The sequence below is a fragment of the Halichoerus grypus genome, chromosome 4 (assembly GCF_964656455.1).
Source record: "Halichoerus grypus chromosome 4, mHalGry1.hap1.1, whole genome shotgun sequence".
Classification (NCBI taxonomy): Eukaryota; Metazoa; Chordata; class Mammalia; order Carnivora; family Phocidae; genus Halichoerus; species Halichoerus grypus.
The window spans coordinates 155,528,439-155,545,804 of NC_135715.1; the positions used below are offsets into that span (position 1 = coordinate 155,528,439).

Sequence of the window (17,366 nt, forward strand, 5' to 3'; positions counted from 1 at the left end):
CCCTTTCTCCCCATCCTTGCCAACATCTGATTTTTCTGAGTTGTTAATTTTAGTCATTCTGACTGCTGTGAGGTGGTATCTCATTGTGGTTTTGATTTGTATTTCCCTGATGCTGACTGATGTTGAGCATTTTTCCATGTGTCTGTTGGCCATTTGTAGGTCTTCTTTGGAGAAATGTCTATTCATGTCCTCTGCCCATTTCTTGATTGGATTATTTATTTTTTGGGTGTTGATTTTGATGAGTTCTTCATAGATTCTAGATACTAGCCTTTATCCGATATGTCATTTGCAAATATCTTCTCCCATTCTGTAGACTGCCTTTTAGTTTTGTTGACTGTTTCCTTTGCTGTGCAGAGCTTTTTATCTTGATGAAGTCCCAATAGTTCATTTTTGCTTTTGTTTCCCTAGCCTCTGGAGATATGTCTAGCAAGAAGTTGCTGCAGCCAAGGTCAAAGAGGTTGCTGCCTGTGTTCTCCCCTAGGATTTTGATGTTTTCCTGTCTTACATTTAGGTCTTTCATCCATTTTGAATTTATTTTGGTGTATGGTATAAGAAAGTGGTCCAGTTTCATTCCTTTGCATGTCGCTGTCCAGTTTTCCCAACACCATGTGTTGAAGAGACTCTCTTTTTTCCATTGGATATTCTTTCCCGCTTTGTCAAAGATTAGATGACCATAGACTTATAGGTCCATTTCTGGGTTTTCTATTCTGTTCCATTGATCTATGTGCCTGTTTTGGTGCCAGTACCATACTGTCTTGATGATTACTTTTAATACAGCTTTAAGTCCAGAATTGTGATGCTTCCAGCTTTGCTTTTCTTTTTCAACATTCCTCTGGCTATTCTGGGTTTTTTGTGGTTCCATACAAATGTTTGGATTGTTTGTTCTAGCTCTGTGAAAAATGCTGGTGGTATTTTGATAGGGATTGCATTGAATGTGTAGATTGCTTTGGGTAGTATAGACATTTTAACAATATTTTTTCTTGCAATCCGTGAGCATGAGATGTTTTTCCATTTCTTTGTGTTCTCTTCAATTTCTTTCACCATTGTTCTATAGTTTTCAGCATACAGATCTTTTACCTCTTTGGATAGGTTTATTCCTAGGTATCTTATGGGTTTTGGTGCAATTGTTAATGGGATTGATTCCTTTTCTACTGCTTCATTGTTGGTGTATAGAAATGCAACAGATTTCCGTACATTGATTTTATATCCTGCCACTTTTGCTGAATTCATGTATTAGTTCTAGCAATGTTTTGGTGGAATCTTTTTGGTTTTCCACATAGATTATCATGTTGTCTGCAAAGAGTGAAAGTTTGACTTCTTCCTTGCCAAATTGGATGCCTTTTATTTCTTTTTGTTGTCTGATTGCTGAAGCCAGGACTTCCAGTCCTATGATGAACAACAGTGGTGAGAGTGGACATCCTTGTTGTGTTCCTGACCCTAGGGGGAAAGCTTTCACTTTTTCCCCATTAAGAATGAAATTCGTTGTGGGTCTTTCCTATAAGGCCTTTATGACATTGAGGTATGTTCCTTCTATCCCTTCTTTATTGAGGGTTTTTATCAAGAAAGGATGCTATATTTTGTCAAATGCTTTTTCTTTCTTTCTTTCTTTTTTTTTTTTTTTTTTGCATCTATTGAGAGGATCAGATAGTTCTTGTCCTTTCTTTTATTAATGTGGTATATCACATTGATTGATTTGTGGATATTGAATCACGCTGGCAGCCCAGGAATAAATCCCACTTGATCATGGTGAATAATCCTTGTAATGTACTGTTGGATTCAATTAACTAGTATCTTGTTGAGAATTTTTGCATCCATATTCATCAGGAATATTGGTAATTCTCTTTTCTGGTGGGGTCTTTGTCTGGTTTTGGAATCAAGGTAATGCTGGCCTCACAGAAAGAGTTTAGAAATTTTCCTTCCATTTCTGTTTTTAGAACAGCTTCAGAAGATGTATTAATTCTTCTTTAAATGTTTGGTAGAATTCCCCTGGGAAGCTATGGCCTGGGACTCTTATTTGTTGGGAGATTTTTGATTACTTATTCAATTTCTTCACTGGTTATGGGTTTGTTCAAATTTTCTATTTATTCCTGTTTCGGTTTTGGTAGTTTATATGTTTCTAGGAATTTATCCATTTCTTCCAGATTGTCCAATTTGTTGGCATATAATTGCTCATAATATTCTCTTATAATTGTTTGTATTTCTGCATTGTTGGTTTTGATTTCTCCTCTCTCATTTGTGATTTTATTTACTTGGGTCCTTTCTCTTTTCTTTTTATTAAGTCTGGGTGGGGCTTATCAATTTTAATTCTTTAAAAGAATCAGCTCCTAGTTTTGTTGATCTGTTTTGCTGGGTTTTTTTTATTTCTATATCATTTATTTCTGCTCTAAACTTAATTCTTTCCCTCCTCCTGATTTTAGGCTTTATTTGCTGTTCTTTTTCCAGCTCCTTTAGGTGTAAGGTTAAGTTGTGTATTTGACTTTTTTTCTTCTTGAGGGAGGCCTGTATTGCTATATGCTTCCCTCTTATGACTGCCTTTGCTATGTTCCAAAGGTTTTAGACAGTTGTGTTTTCATTTTCATTTACTTCCATGTATTTTTTTAGGTCTTCTCTAATTTCCTAGTCATTCTTTAGTAGGATGTTCTTTAATCTCCATGATTTGTCATCTTTCCAAATTTTTTCTTGTGATTGACTTCAAGTTTCATAGCATTGTGGTCAGAAAATATGCATGGTATGATGATCTCAATCTTTTTGTACTGGTTAAGCCTGATTTGTGACATAGTATGTGATCTATTCTGGAGAATGTTCCATGTGCACTTGAAAAGAATGTGTATTCTGCTGCTTTAGGATGAAATGTTCTAAACATCTGAACATCTGTTAAACCCATCTGGTTCAGTGTGTCATTCAAAGCCACTGTTTCCTTGTCGTTCTTCTGCTTAGATGATCTGTCCATTGCTGTGAGTGGGGTGGTAAATTTCCCTACTATTATTGTATTATTATCAATGAATTTCCTTATGCTTGTTATTGATTTATATATTTGGGTGCTCCCAGTTTGGGGGCATAAATATTTACAATTGTTCAATCTTCTTATTGTATAGACCCCTTTATTATGATGTAGTGACCTTCTTCATCTCTTATTACAGACTTCGGTTTAAAATCTAATTTGCTGAAAAACATATGGCTACTCCAGTTTTCTTCTGATAACCATTAGCATGATAAATGGTTCTCCACCCCCTCACTTTCAATCTGCAGGTGTCTTTGGGTCAAAAATGAGTCTTGTAAGCAGCATATCAATGTGTCTTGTTTGTTTGTTTGTGTTTTCATTCATTCTGATACCCTATGGCTTTTGAATGGAGCATTGAGTCCATTTACATTCAGAGTAATTATTGATAGATATGATTTAGTGCCATTGTATTAGCTGTAAAGTTGCTGTTCCTGTAGATTGTCTCTGTTTCCTTTCTAGTCTTTGTTGTTTTTGGTCTCTTTCCCACTCAAAGGGGCCCCTTTAATATTTCTTGCAGGGCTGGTTTAGTGTTCACAAACTCCTTTAATTTTTGCTTGTCTGGGAAACTCTTTATCTTTCCTTCTATTCTGAATGACAACTTTGCCTGATAAAGTTTTCTTGGCTGCATATTTTTCCCCATAGCATGTTGAATATTTCATACCATCCTCTTCTGGCCTGCCAATTTACTGGGGTCAGGTCTGCTGCTAACCTCATGTGTCTACCCTTGTAGGTTAAGGATGTCTTTTCCCTAGCTACTTTCAGAATTCTCTCTGTATTTTGCAAGTTTTCACTATGATATGTCTTGATGTTGACCTGTTTTTGTTGATTTTGAAGGCAGTTCTCTGTGCCTCTTGGACTTAAATACCTGTTTCCTTCTCCAGATTAAAGAAGTTTTCAGCTATAATTTGTTCTAATAAACTTTCTACCCCCCTTTCCCACTCTTTTTCTTCTGGGACTCCTACAATATGGATATTCTTGTGCTTTATGGAATCACTGAGTTCCCAAGTCTATATTTGTGATCTAATAGGTTTTTTCCCTGTCCTTTCCAGCTTCATTATCTTCTATAATTTTATCTTCTGTATCACCTATTTCTTCCTCTGCTTCTTCCATCCTCACTGTGATTACATATAATCAGTTTTGCGTCTCAGTCATAGCATTTTTTATTTCAGCCTGACTAGTTTTTAGATCTCTTATCTCTCTAGCCAGTGTTTCTCTGATGTCTTCTATGCTTCTTTCAAGTCCAGCCAGTATTCTTAAGACTGTTGTTCTAAATTCTTGTTCAGATACATTGCTTATATCTGGTTTGAGCAAATCCCTGGCTGTGATTTCTTCTTCATCTTTCTTTAGGGGAGAATTCCTCCATCTTGTCATTATGTCGAGGTTTCTCTTTTGTGTGTTATGAAAGCTTGTTATGTTTCCTACTCCTGAGAGTGAAAATATTAAGAAGGAGTCACACTCCGTCCAGGGCCAGGCATTTCTGAAAGCATTTCTGGTGTATGCTGTTTGCACTCTGCTGATGTGTTTTGGCTGCTCTTTCCCAGAGGTCAGTCCTCTGTGGAGTTCTTCCTTGCTTGCAATGGGGACTCTTTGGACCTTTACCTAGGTATGCTTCTTTGATTTGTTTGTTAAAATAAACCTGGGGAAAAAAAGCCTCATCTAAAAAAAAAAAAAAAAGAGAGAGAGAAAGAGAGAGAAAAGGAAAAGGAACAAAAACAGACTAACAAAAAACTATAAACCTGATTCCAAAGTGGGGAGGGGGGAGAAAGAAGGAAAAAGAAAAAAAGAGAGAAGCCTAATCCAAAAAAACGAGAAAAGGAACAAACCAAGGAATGAGCAAAAACCTATAAGCCTAATTCCAAAGAAAAAAAAAGAAAAAGAAAAAGAAAACAAAAAGAAATTTTAAAAAAGTTTAAAAATATTTAAAAAGAAAGCCTTGTTCTATTTCCACCAGAACTGAAGCTGACATTTTGGAGCACTCAGTGATCAGTAGATTTGGTGTATGTGGGGGCGGGGGGTGGGGGGGTGCGCTGTATTGTTCCTCTGAGAGAGAGGCCTGCTGTGCGGGCTCAGAGCCAGACCTACCCTTGTGAAGATGCAGGGGGGCGGGGTTTGTTGTAAGCGGCTCCAGCCTCCCCTGGAGGCACTGTGGTTCTGTCTAAAGTCCAACTGCACTGGTGGGCAAGGGCGGGGCGGGGAGGGGCGTTGGGGTGTGTGTGGAAGGTAGCGTCACCCCATCCTCTCCTCTCCAGGTAGCTGACCTTGGGGCCACCGCTGTTCAGGAGACACTCACACAAATAATCTCCCCTCCTGTGTCCCAGGCCCTCATCAGATCCCTGCGCCCAACCTATCTGTGCCCAGCGCCACAGTTCTCCTCTGTTTTATCTCTGGCACGTGGCTGGAATTCAAAACTTGAAATCTTAAAGGACCGGGCAAGGCGCAGACCTGCTCTCCCCTAGGGGAGAGGAGAGCTGAGCCCAGCACCGTTCTGTCTCAGAAAAGCAGTCTCACGGCCACGGTGGTGCCTGAAGTCTATGGTGAAGTACAGTGAAAAGCTGCCACCAGGTTATCTGTCCTCTGCCTGCGCCTCTGTCCCATGCTGTTGAACGGCCAATCAGTGGCGCCCTTGGAGAGGCAATACCCTCTTCCAAACATACTCCCAGAAGACAAACCTTCCTTCTCTCCCAGTGCGACCCAGGGGATCCCTGCACCATAGTGTCTTGAACTAACCCTATACGCTGCTTCCTCTCCCACCCTCTCTCTCTCTCCCTGACTTCTCTCCACAAAAAGGGCCCCTTCCCCTCCATGGCACCACAGCTTTTCTCTCCCCCAATTCATATCTCCAAACTGCACATCGGCTACATTCTCTCCCTCCAATTGTGCAGATTGTTTTCTTAATCCTCAGATCAGTTTCCTAGTTGTTCATAATGATTTGATGTTGATCTAGCTGTGTTTGAGGGACAAGGCAAGCTCAGGGTCCCCCTACTACTCCACCATCATAATGCTTCCCTCCAGAAAGATTGTTTTTTAACCCTGGTCAAACCAACACCTTGATTTAAAAATCTCAGTTTAAACTTCTCCACTCCCTGCTCTTGGATATTCCCTGATGCATACCACATTTAAATTATAATAAGGCTGCCATCTCAATCTTTTGTGGAAGATAGTATTCAATAAATGATACCAGGACAACTGTTTAACTATATGCCCAAATAAATTTCAAAAAGATCAGCAGATTAAAATATAAAATCAATAAAGAACTAGATGGGTACGGTCATAAAGTGGGCGAATCTGTGTAAACTGAGAGCCTACAATGAGAGGGACCACTGATGGCTTCTTTGGGCTCCTCTGCCTGCTTCCTGGTCTTCTTCCCACCCCAAAGCCAGGTGGGGGGCAGAGCTAGACAAAGAGAGGCAAAAGTCCTACCTTACTGGCATCACTGTGGTTCTCTCTTAGCTAATGCGGTCTTGCCTGCTGTCATGGAAAGCTTCCAAATGCTTGCTCTCTGAGAGGAGCAGAGCTGCAAGATATTTAGGTATTCTAAAGGGACACGCACACTGTACAGTTCTCTGCCATAAGGGAACTAACGGGGATCCCACATGGCTGTGGGCAGTCATCTAGAATGGAGTCCCAAGAAGGGTGAAGTCCACTTATCTTCCATATCGTCCCGTTGACCCTGGGAAAACTTGCACATTCTTGTCATGACAAATCTGCGGGTGATACTTACTATTAGCTGCAGCCAGCTTTCTGCCTTTAGAAATCTGAAACTAGAGGCAAGAACTGGTCTTTGTTCAATATGATCTCCTAAACCCAAGGGAACTAAGACTGTGTAAAGTTACTTGAGATTTTGGGCATTATCTGTTATAGCAGGTAGCATTTTCTTATCAAACACACAATGGGTATGATTCCAGAAGTCAAAGAAGATCAGTTTTATTACTACATAGTAATCCTCCAAATATTAAATAATTTTGAAAATTAAATATTAATTAAACACCCTTTCCTTTCAAGGGATATGAAATTCTTCATCCTAAATGAGCTATTTTAAAAGGTACAATAATTTAAAAAGATACAATAATTTAGTGATATAAAATGGCATATCTTTAGTCAATTTCTAAAATAAATAGACAGTTACTCAAAAATTCTCTGTGGCTACAAATCAAAATATTTTAATATTTAAAAAATATGAAATCTATTTCAGGTAGTTTAAAAAATAACCTTCTTAGGCATATTATGCACATTTTAACATGTAGATTTCTACAATACTTACAATAATATAAACACTCTTTCCAGTTCCTGTTGGTCCTACAAATATTGAAGGCTTTTGATGGGTGGTCAACAATTCCATTAAAGCAGAGCATTGAACCGTGTCCAGAGTTGGTACAATGATTTCATTAAACATCATATCCTTAGGAATTTGAGGAGCATCTGCCAATTTCTTTACCCATGGTTCCCATTTTCCTATTCCCTGTTTATAATAAACAGCCAAATGGTGAATATTGTTATAAAATACTTTCAAAGCTCTGTTATCCTGTGCCATTGTAGAAAAGATCAAAGATCAAGACCAAAAACAAAACCAGAAAACGCTGATATTTACATATTTGTTTTTATTCTTTAAAACACTTCACTCTGAGTTTTAAAGTTAAATTTTGTGTTAAATTGAGGAGAAACTAGGCTTTTATATGAATCAAAATGAAGTGGCAGTGCTGTGATATTTCTGATTGCTAAAACCACTGATTATGTTAACCCAAAGATCGTATATTTTGGCCAAATCTTAGATTCTTTAATGGCACTGAGAAAACTAATCAGTGCACTGAAGAGCAAAGAATTTTATTCAGTAAGTGTTAACCAATATAGAATTTTTTTCCCTAGAACATCAGCTGCATGTTGCTCGTACTTTTATAATGGTATGTATAACATAAGCTTATCATTTTAGGTGAGTTTTTTTTAATTGTGGTTAAAAAAAAACTCCTAAAATTTACCTTCGACCATTTTTTAAGCATACAGTTCAGTAGTGTTAACTATATTCACATTGTTGTGCAACAGATATCTAGAATGCCAAGATTTGTTCATGAGAGATTATTATTATGAATTAACATTATACTATATCTTTGTATCCAATTACCTTGTCAACTAAAATTTGTATCTGCTATGCAGTCTTTAGAACAAAAACTTTCAAAAATAGCATGTTAACTCTCTTGCCTTAGAAAAACATCACTGCTCTCTTCATTCTTACAGAATCAAATTTAAGTTCCTCATTCGAAACACATCAGAATTCAGACCCTCCTTCCTTCATGTGTCCCACATTCCAGCCCCACTGATGGACCTACTGTTTCCCAATATGCCCAGGTCCCTGGATCTTCCCACAGGGTACTCTTTTGGCCTAGAGTGTCACATGACAGTCTTCTGAAGAGGTTAAGAACTCACTGAGGGCAGCACAGTGACTTACTCATTTTTGTATCCTCTGGCACGGTGCTATGCATATAGTACAGATTTTTTTTTTTTTTAGGAGGGTGAATTCACATCAAGTTGAAGAACTGTATTGCAAAGAAGTATCTAGAACTTTCTAGAACTGAAGAAGAAACAATGTCCTTCCCATATTCTTGATAATCTTTTGTAACATGGATCTTTTGCCACCATATGGGAAAGGAAAGATTAAGAATCTTTCTGGAGTGAATATTCATTTAGAGATTTTGTGATACTGGGAAAAATCATGTAATATCTCTGAGCCCTAATTTCCCCAGTGGGAAGATTTGCAAAATAATACTATCTTTCCTATTTCACTGAGATGTTGGGAAACAAATAGAAATGATGGTGGAAAAGCTTAGTAAACTGCAAGATGCTCTGAAAATGCAGGGTACTGTTAGTAATTTGAAATAAAATAAAATTAGCAAAAAATAAAAGGATAATATCTTGTGGCTGGCAGGGTGAAGAATCTCTTCTGAGGTGGGCTTGGCAATACATCTCAAGAGCCATTAAAATTTATAAATTGATACAGCAAATTCCTTTTCTAGGAACTTATCTTAAAGAAACAATTAGATATGTACACAATGACTTGTATACAAGAATATTCACCAGGGCGCCTGGGTGGCTCAGTTGGTTAAGCAACTGCCTTCGGCTCAGGTCATGATCCTGGAGTCCCAGGATCGAGTCCTACATCAGGCTCCCTGCTCAGCAGGGAGTCTGCTTCTCCCTCTGACCCTCCTCCCTCTCATGCTCTCTGTCTCTCATTCTCTCTCTCGCAAATAAATAAAATCTTAAAAAAAAAAAAAAAAAAGAATATTCACCACAGCAGAAAAACTAAGAAACAACAAAAACAGATCAATGTCTAAGAGTAGGAAACTGTTTGGATAGATCATGGTCCATCCAGATAATAGAGTCTAGGGAGGCTTTAGAAAAGTAAGTTCATTAAAGAAATACTGGTGAGATAGGATTACCCTCTGGGGATACAGTATTATCCAATTTCACTTCAAGCTCCATATTTAAATAGGTATTCCTAAACACCCTCAATACAGTACTCATATGAGCTGTTACACATAAACAAGTAAACAAACACCACCCAGGTTTTATTGTCCAATTCATTTGGCAAGTGTTGAATTACCACTAACCCAGCTATGTTCCTACAGGACTTCTTAGCACCTGTGATATGCTAACATGTACCATATGAATCCCAAGAGGTATCCTAAAACAGCATGCACCTAGTGCTAGACTAGATGTCATACTGTGTACTTATATTTAATGAATCCAATACGCCCATCAGTTGTTACTATTTATCTTATTTTATCAAAGAGAAAAACAAGGTTCAGAAAGATTACTAGTCCAAGGCTATACAGAAAGAAAGTGGCTTTACAAGGATTTAAACCCTGATGTGTCTGACTTCAAAGCCAGAGCACCTTCCTCTACTACCCCATGCTGATTCTTAAGGTAAACAGTGTTGACAAGATGGCCCCAGGGCCTTTATGTGCCATATGTCTCCAAGGGAACTTGCCTGTTTGGTAGTTGTAAATCTTGCTTCAGAGCTCTTACCTCAGTGACAAATTGATAATCATAAATTGTTCCTTTTTCAGGAAATGGGACAGTTAGTGCTTTTGAAGACGTTTGTTCCATGCCACTCAGTAATTTAAACTTATTTTGAGTTAGTTCTGAAATTGGGCCTTCCATTAGTTCTCGAAGAATCTTATCAAATTTCAACCGATCATCATCTTTACAGGAAGCTCCGATGGACCAGATCAATGAAAACAGAAAAATGCCCTGCATTGGAGAGATGAGAAGATGAGTGCATTAAAGAATAACTTAATGTATTCTTGAAGCTTGAATCAGATTAGATTAATATCTTTGAAAGAAATTTAATAAACTAATATGTTATAGTAGGTTATCTCAGGATTTTATAATAATTAGATTTTAAAAAATCAAATTGCATGTCTTAAAAAATCTTGCTATCGGAAAAGATAATACAATGCAAAGTACACTGTGAAACCTTAGAATGATTAGTCTGGTAAATCACGTGATATTTTAAGTACATGGCAGGACCCTGATATTAAAAAAGCACATTTAGATAACTTTTTATTAAGGCATATTTTCATAAGGAATAATCAATACCCACAATATACTTGCTTTTTAATTTAAATTTTGATAGTGTTTTCTTAAAAGTAGAACAAATTCATATTTGTTTATTTACCTGGTGTAATAACAATCTGAGCATTGATTGCATAACTAGAACTGCCATTCTGCAAGCCTTCTTCTTACCAGGCTTAGGCAAGAAAACAGAGCAGATGACAAGACCCAACACTAAATAAGAAAACCTATTTTCTTCTTCTTTTTTTTATTATTATGTTCAGTTAGCCAACATATAGTACATCATTAGTTTTTGATGTAGTATTCAATGATTAATTAGTTGTGTGTAACACCCAGTGTTCATTAAAACCTGTGCCCTCCTTAATACCCATCACCCAGCTACCCCATCCCCCAACCCCCTCTCTTCTGTAACCCTCAGTTTGTTTCCTGGAGTCCAGAGTCTCTCATGGTTTGTCTCCCTCTCTGATTTTTTCCCATTCAGTTTTCCATCCCTTCCTTTGTGGTCCTCTGTGTTATTCCTTATGTGGTTTCACTCATATGTGGAATATAAGGAATAGCATGGAGAAAACTTATTTTCTTGATTTAAAATCAAATCCCCCTTTTATTTAAGATTTATTTATTTGAGAGAGAGAGAGTGGGAGGGGAGGGGCAGAGGGAGAGAATCTCAAGCAGACTCCCAGCTGAGCATGGAGCCCCAATGTGGGGCTTGATTCTATGACCTCAACATCATGACCTGAGCTGAAATCTAGAGTCAGATGCTTAACTGACTGAGCCACCCAGGCACCCCCTCAAATCCCATTTTTAATGCCAAAACAAACACAATCTTGACTATGCTCTTAAAAATTTTGGGCTCTACTTCAACACTGTTTGCCTACTCCTAGATTACTAACAGGCTGTTTCTCTCTGGAAACTGTTTAAAACTAAATTAAAAATTAAATTATTTAGAGGGAGAGCAAGATGGCAGAGGAGTAGGAGACCTAAATTTCATCTGGTCCTAGGAATTCAGCTAGATAGTTAATCAAACCATTCAGAACACCTACAAACTCAACAGGAGATCGAAGAAAAGAATAGCAGCAACCCTCTGAACAGAAAAGCGACCACTTTCTGGAAGGTAGGATGTGTGGAGAAGTGAATCTGAGGTGATATTCAAGAAGACAGACCATGGCACGGGGGAGGGAGCCTCCTCAGCCAGCTACTGGCAAGCAATAGAGCAGTAGAGCACAAAATCGGAACTTTGAGAAGTCTGCTCCACTGAGGGACATCACTCCAGTGGCTAAGCAGGGGTTGGAACCCTCGCTGGGACACTGTGGTCTCTGGACCCTCAGGGTCACAGAAAGACCAGGGGTGCCTGAGTGCGGCACAGCTCCCAGGTATCGGAGCGGGAAAGCCAGCTGCAAAGATGGAGCTGAGGAGTGGGCTCTCAGCTCGGGGTTGCCATAAACCATGATCCACGGCACAGTCGGGCCACTGCTCTTCCAGCAGGGACCCAACAAGTGGCAAACTTTAACACCCCCCTCACTGAAATGGACAGATCACCTAAGCAAAAGATCAACAAGGAAATAAAGACTTTAAATGACACACTGGACCAAATAGACTTCACAGATATATTCAGAACATTCCATCCCACAGCAACAGAATACACATTCTTCTCTAGTGCCCATGGAACATTCTCCAGAATAGATCACATCCTGGGTCACAAATCAGGCCTCAACTGGTACCAAAAGACTGGGATCATTCCCTGCATATTTTCAGACCACAATGCTTTGAAACTAGAACTCAATCACAAGAGGAAAGTTGGAAAGAACTCAAATACATGGAGGCTAAAGAGCATCCTACTAAAGAATGAATGGGTCAACCAGGAAATTAAAGAAGAATTAAAAAAAATTCATGGAAACAAATGAAAATGAAAACACAACTATTCAAAATCTTTGGGATGCAACAAAGGCAGTCCTAAGCAGAAAGATATAGTAATACAAGCCTTTCTCAAGAAACAAGAAAGGTCTCAAATACACAATCTAACCCTACACCTAAAGGAGGTGGAGAAAGAACAGCAAATAAAGCCTAAACCCAGCAGGAGAAGAGAAATAATAAAGATTAGAGCAGAAATCAATGAAATCGAAACCAAAAGAACAGTAGAACAGATCAAAGAAACCAGGAGCTGGTTCTTTGAAAGAATTATAAGATTGATAAACCCCTGCCCAGACTTACCAAAAGGAAAAATGACCCAAATAAATAAAATCATGAATGAAAGAGAAGAGATTACAACCAACACCAAAGAAATACAAACAATTATAAGAACATATTATGAGCAACTATATGCCAGCAAATTAGATAATCTGGAAGAAATGGATGCATTCCTAGAGACGTATAAACTACCCAAACTGAAACAGGAATAAATAGAAAACCTGAACAAACCCATAACCATCAAGGAAATTGAAGCAGTCATCAAAAATCTCCCAATAAACAAGAGCCCAGGGCCAAATGGCTTCCCAGGGGAATTCTACCAAACATTTAGAGAAGAAATAATACCTATTCTTCTGAAGCTGTTTCAAAGAATAGAAATGGAAGGAAAACTTCCAAACTCATTTTATGAGGCCAGCACTACCTTGATCCCAAAACCAGACAAATACCCCATCAAAAAGGAGAACTACAGACCAATATCCCTGATGAATATGGATGCAAAAATTCTCACCAAAATACGAGCCAATAGGATCCAACAGTACATCAAAAGGATTATTCACCACGACCAAGTGGGATTTATTCCTGGGCTGCAAGGTTCGTTCAACATCCGCAAATCAATCAATGTGATACAATACATTAATAAAAGAACAAGAACCATATGATCCTCTCAATAGGTGCAGAAAAAGCATTTGACAAAGTACAGCATCGTTTCTTGATTAAAACTCTTCAGAGTGTAGGGATAGAGGTACATACCTCAGTATCATAAAGCCATCTGTGAAAAACCCACAGTGAATATCCATACTCAATGGGGAAAAACTGAGAGCTTTTCCCCTAAGGTCAGGAACACTCCAGGGATGCCCACTATCACCACTGCTATTCAACATAGTACTAGAAGCCCTAGTTGTTGTCTCAGCAATCACACAACAAAAAGAAATAAAAGGCATCTGAATCAGCAAAGAAGAAGTCAAACTCTCACTTTTTGCAGATGATATGATACTTTATGTGGAAAACCCAAAAGACTCCACCCCAAAACTGCTAGAGCTCATACAGGAATTCAGTAAAGTGGCAGGATATAAAATCAATGCACAGAAATCAGTTGCATTTCTATACACCAAGAGAGAAGAAAGAGAAATTAAGGAGTTGATCCCATTTACAATTGCACCCAAAACCATAAGATACCTAGGAATAAATCAAAGAGGCAAAGAATCTGTACTCAGAAAACTATAGAATACTCATGAAAGAAATTGAGGAAGACATAAAGAAATGGAAAAATGTTCCATGCTCATGGATTGGAAGAACAAATATTGTGAAAATGTCTATGCTACCTAGAGCGATCTACACATTTAATGCAATCCCTATCAAAATACCATCCACTTTTTTCAAAGAAATGGAACAAATAATCCTAAAATTTGTATGGAACCAGAAAAGACCCCGAATAGCCAGAGGAATGCTGAAAAAGAAAAGAAAAGCTGGTGGCATCACAATTCCAGACTTCAAGTTCTATTACAAAGCTGTAATCATCAAGACAGTACGGTACTGGCACAAAAACAGACACATAGATCAATGGAACAGAATAGAGAACCCAGAAATGGACCCTCAACTCTATGGTCAACTAATCTTCAACAAAACAGGAAAGAATGTCCAATGGAAAAAAGACTCTTCAACAAGTGGTGTTGGGAAAATTGGACAGCCACATGAAGAATGAAACTGGACCATTTCCTTACACCACACACAAAAATAGACTCAAAATGGATGAAAGACCTAAATGTGAGACAGGAATCCATCAAAATCCTTGAGGAGAACACAGGCAGCAACCTCTTCGACCTCAGCTGCAGAACTTCTTCCTAGAAACATCGCCAAAGGCAAGGGAAGCAAGGGCAAAAATGAACTATTGGGACTTCATCAAGATAAAAAGTTTTTGCACAGCAAAAGAAACAGTCAACAAAACCAAAAGACAACTGACAGAATGGGAGAAGATATTTGCAAATGACGTATCAGATAAAGGGCTAGTATCCAAAATCTATAAAGAACTTATCAAACTCAACACCCAAAGAACAAAAAGAACAAATAATCTAATCAAGAAATGAGCAGAAGACATGAACAGACATTTCTGCAAAGAAGACATCCAAATGGCCAACAGACACATGAAAAAGTGCTCAACATCGCTCGGCATCAGGGAAATCCAAATCAAAACCTCAATGAGATACCACCTCACACCGGTCAGAATGGCTAAAATTAACAAGTCAGGAAATGACAGATATTGGCGAGGATGTGGAGAAAGGGCAACCCTCCTACACTGTTGGTGGGAATGCAAGCAGGTGCAGCCACTCTGGAAAACAGTATGGAGGTTCCTCAAAAAGTTGAAAATAGAGCTACCCTACGACCTGGCAACTGCACTACTGGGTATTTACCCCAAAGATACAAATGTAGTGATCAAAAGGGGCACATGCACCCCAATGTTTATAGCAGCAATGTCCACAATAGCCAAACTATGGAAAGAGCCAAGATGTCCATCAACAGATGAATGGATAAAGAAGATATGGTATATATACACAATGGAATATTATACAGCCATCAAAAAATGAAATCTTGCCATTTGCAACGACATGGATGGAACTAGAGGGTATTATGCTAAGCAAATAAGTCAATCAGAGAAAGACAAGAATCATATGATCTCACTGATATGAGGAATTTGAGAAACAAGAGAGAGGATCATAGGGGAAGGGAGGGAAAAATGAAACAAGATGAAACCGGAGAGGGAGACAAATCATAAGAGACTCTTAATCTCAGGAAACAAACTGAGGGTTGCTGGAGCGGAGGGGGGTGGGAGGGATGGGGTGGCTGGGTGATGGACATTGGGGAGGGTAGGTACTATGGTGAGCACTGTGAATTGTGTAAGAATGATGAATCACAGACCTGTACCCCTGAAACAAATAATACATTATATGTTAATAAAATTTTTTTAATTAATTTAATAGAATATACATAATATGAGCAACATCTTGACCACATTAGAAGTGCTACCACTAACAATACATAATTTTTTATCAAGGAACATTCAAGGTCCATTGATAATTTTATTCCTATTTGAAAAATGTGTTTATACATATTTTCTTGCTTTCCTCAATGTTAATATATATTTATACCCACACATATATTTTAAACAGTTGTATCTCAAGAAAAAGGGAAGAAAATCAAGGAAAAACACAAAGAATTATTATGATTTGCAGGTTGAAGGAGAGGTGAATCTGGTTATCAAATGGTCACTGCTGGGGCGCCTGAGTGGCTTAGTCAGTTAAGCGTCTGCCTTCGGCTCAGGTCGTGATCCCAGGGTCCTGGGATGGAGCCCGGGATCAGGCTCCCTGCTCAGCAGGGAGTCTGCTTGTCCCATTCTTCTACCCCTCCCCTTCCCCTGCTCATGTGGGCATGCGCGCAGACACGCATGCTCTCTCCATCTCAAATAAATAAATAAGATCTTTTTAAAAAAAAGGTCACTGCTGTCCTGGGGATTGATAATTTCTGAGGCTGGTTAAATGACCTAAGATCTGAGTAGCAGATCTAAGGGTATCACTGGGGTTCACCCAAACCTCATGATGCAATGGAACTGCCAGTGGAGGAGCTTCCTTACAGGCACCTACTATTTTCGTTGCCGTCCAGCCTCTAGGGCCAGGGGAGATAGGAAGTTATTAATCAGGAAGCTTTGGGGAAAGCAGATGTCTTTCTATTGCAAGATTCAAAGGCAATGGACCTTACCTCCAGTAAAGAGTACGTTTCTCGATCATTTCTCTCTCTCACCTTGACTTCATCGGCAAAGTCATCCATAAAACAGTCTATTAGATTCATTAAGGATCGGACTAAGTTTGTATCTGAAGTAGGAGATAATTCCTGAAAAATCAGGGGGAAAAGTGTATAAAACAAATTAACTTAAATTAGGCACTAATTAAAATAGCATCAACTAATACTTATTGAATTTACTTAGTCCTCATAGCCATAGTACCTATGAAAAGGCACTATTATACTTCCCGTTTTGCAGGTGGGAAAACTGAGACACAGATCAATTCCCTAGTCTATCGTGTGGTGCCACTGGATGTCCTGTCCCGTGGATGCACTCTTGAACCACTCCTGCACTGATTGCCAAAATCAAAAAGTTTACTTTTACATGGTCAGTTGCATTCATCAATGACCTAGAATCTATCTTTATACCGATTTTGTAAATCAAAACACTAAAAAAAATCTTTCAGAGAATTAAAATTAATGAATGTGTTTCCAAACTTATTTTCTACATCTTTACAGCAGTCCTCGTAGTAAACTCACTCCTATGAAATAAATTTGCAAGGCTTGAAGAGCACAAAATGTTCCCAGAGTGCTGTAAACACCATGCACTTTACTTTTTTGGGTCTCACCATGACAGTTTATAAAATAAATGCAATAGTGTGTACGCCTCCTAGCACCGTGCACCACATACAGCAAGTTCTCCACAAATATGTGTCTTCTTCCCTCCAATCTTTAGAGTGGTATCGCTTCGTGGTTAACACGTAAGCATTAACTCTCTGAAACGGACTCTGAAGTTTAGAAGCAGCAGACTTCATCTTCAGCCACTGTCCCAGTAGAAACAGGC

General features: G+C 38.6%; 1 protein-coding gene across 1 annotated transcript in view; it reads right to left on the reverse strand.

Annotated features, from left to right (window-relative positions):
• Window positions 1-17,366, reverse strand: part of DNAH7 (dynein axonemal heavy chain 7) — a 261,052-nt gene that overhangs the window by 127,535 nt on the left and 116,151 nt on the right. The window contains exons 34-36 of the mRNA XM_078071131.1: window positions 16,502-16,633; window positions 10,019-10,243; window positions 7,263-7,460 (exon numbers count right to left, since the gene is read on the reverse strand). Coding sequence (XP_077927257.1) covers window positions 7,263-7,460; window positions 10,019-10,243; window positions 16,502-16,633 — 555 coding nt within the window. The remainder of the gene's footprint in view (window positions 1-7,262; window positions 7,461-10,018; window positions 10,244-16,501; window positions 16,634-17,366) is intronic.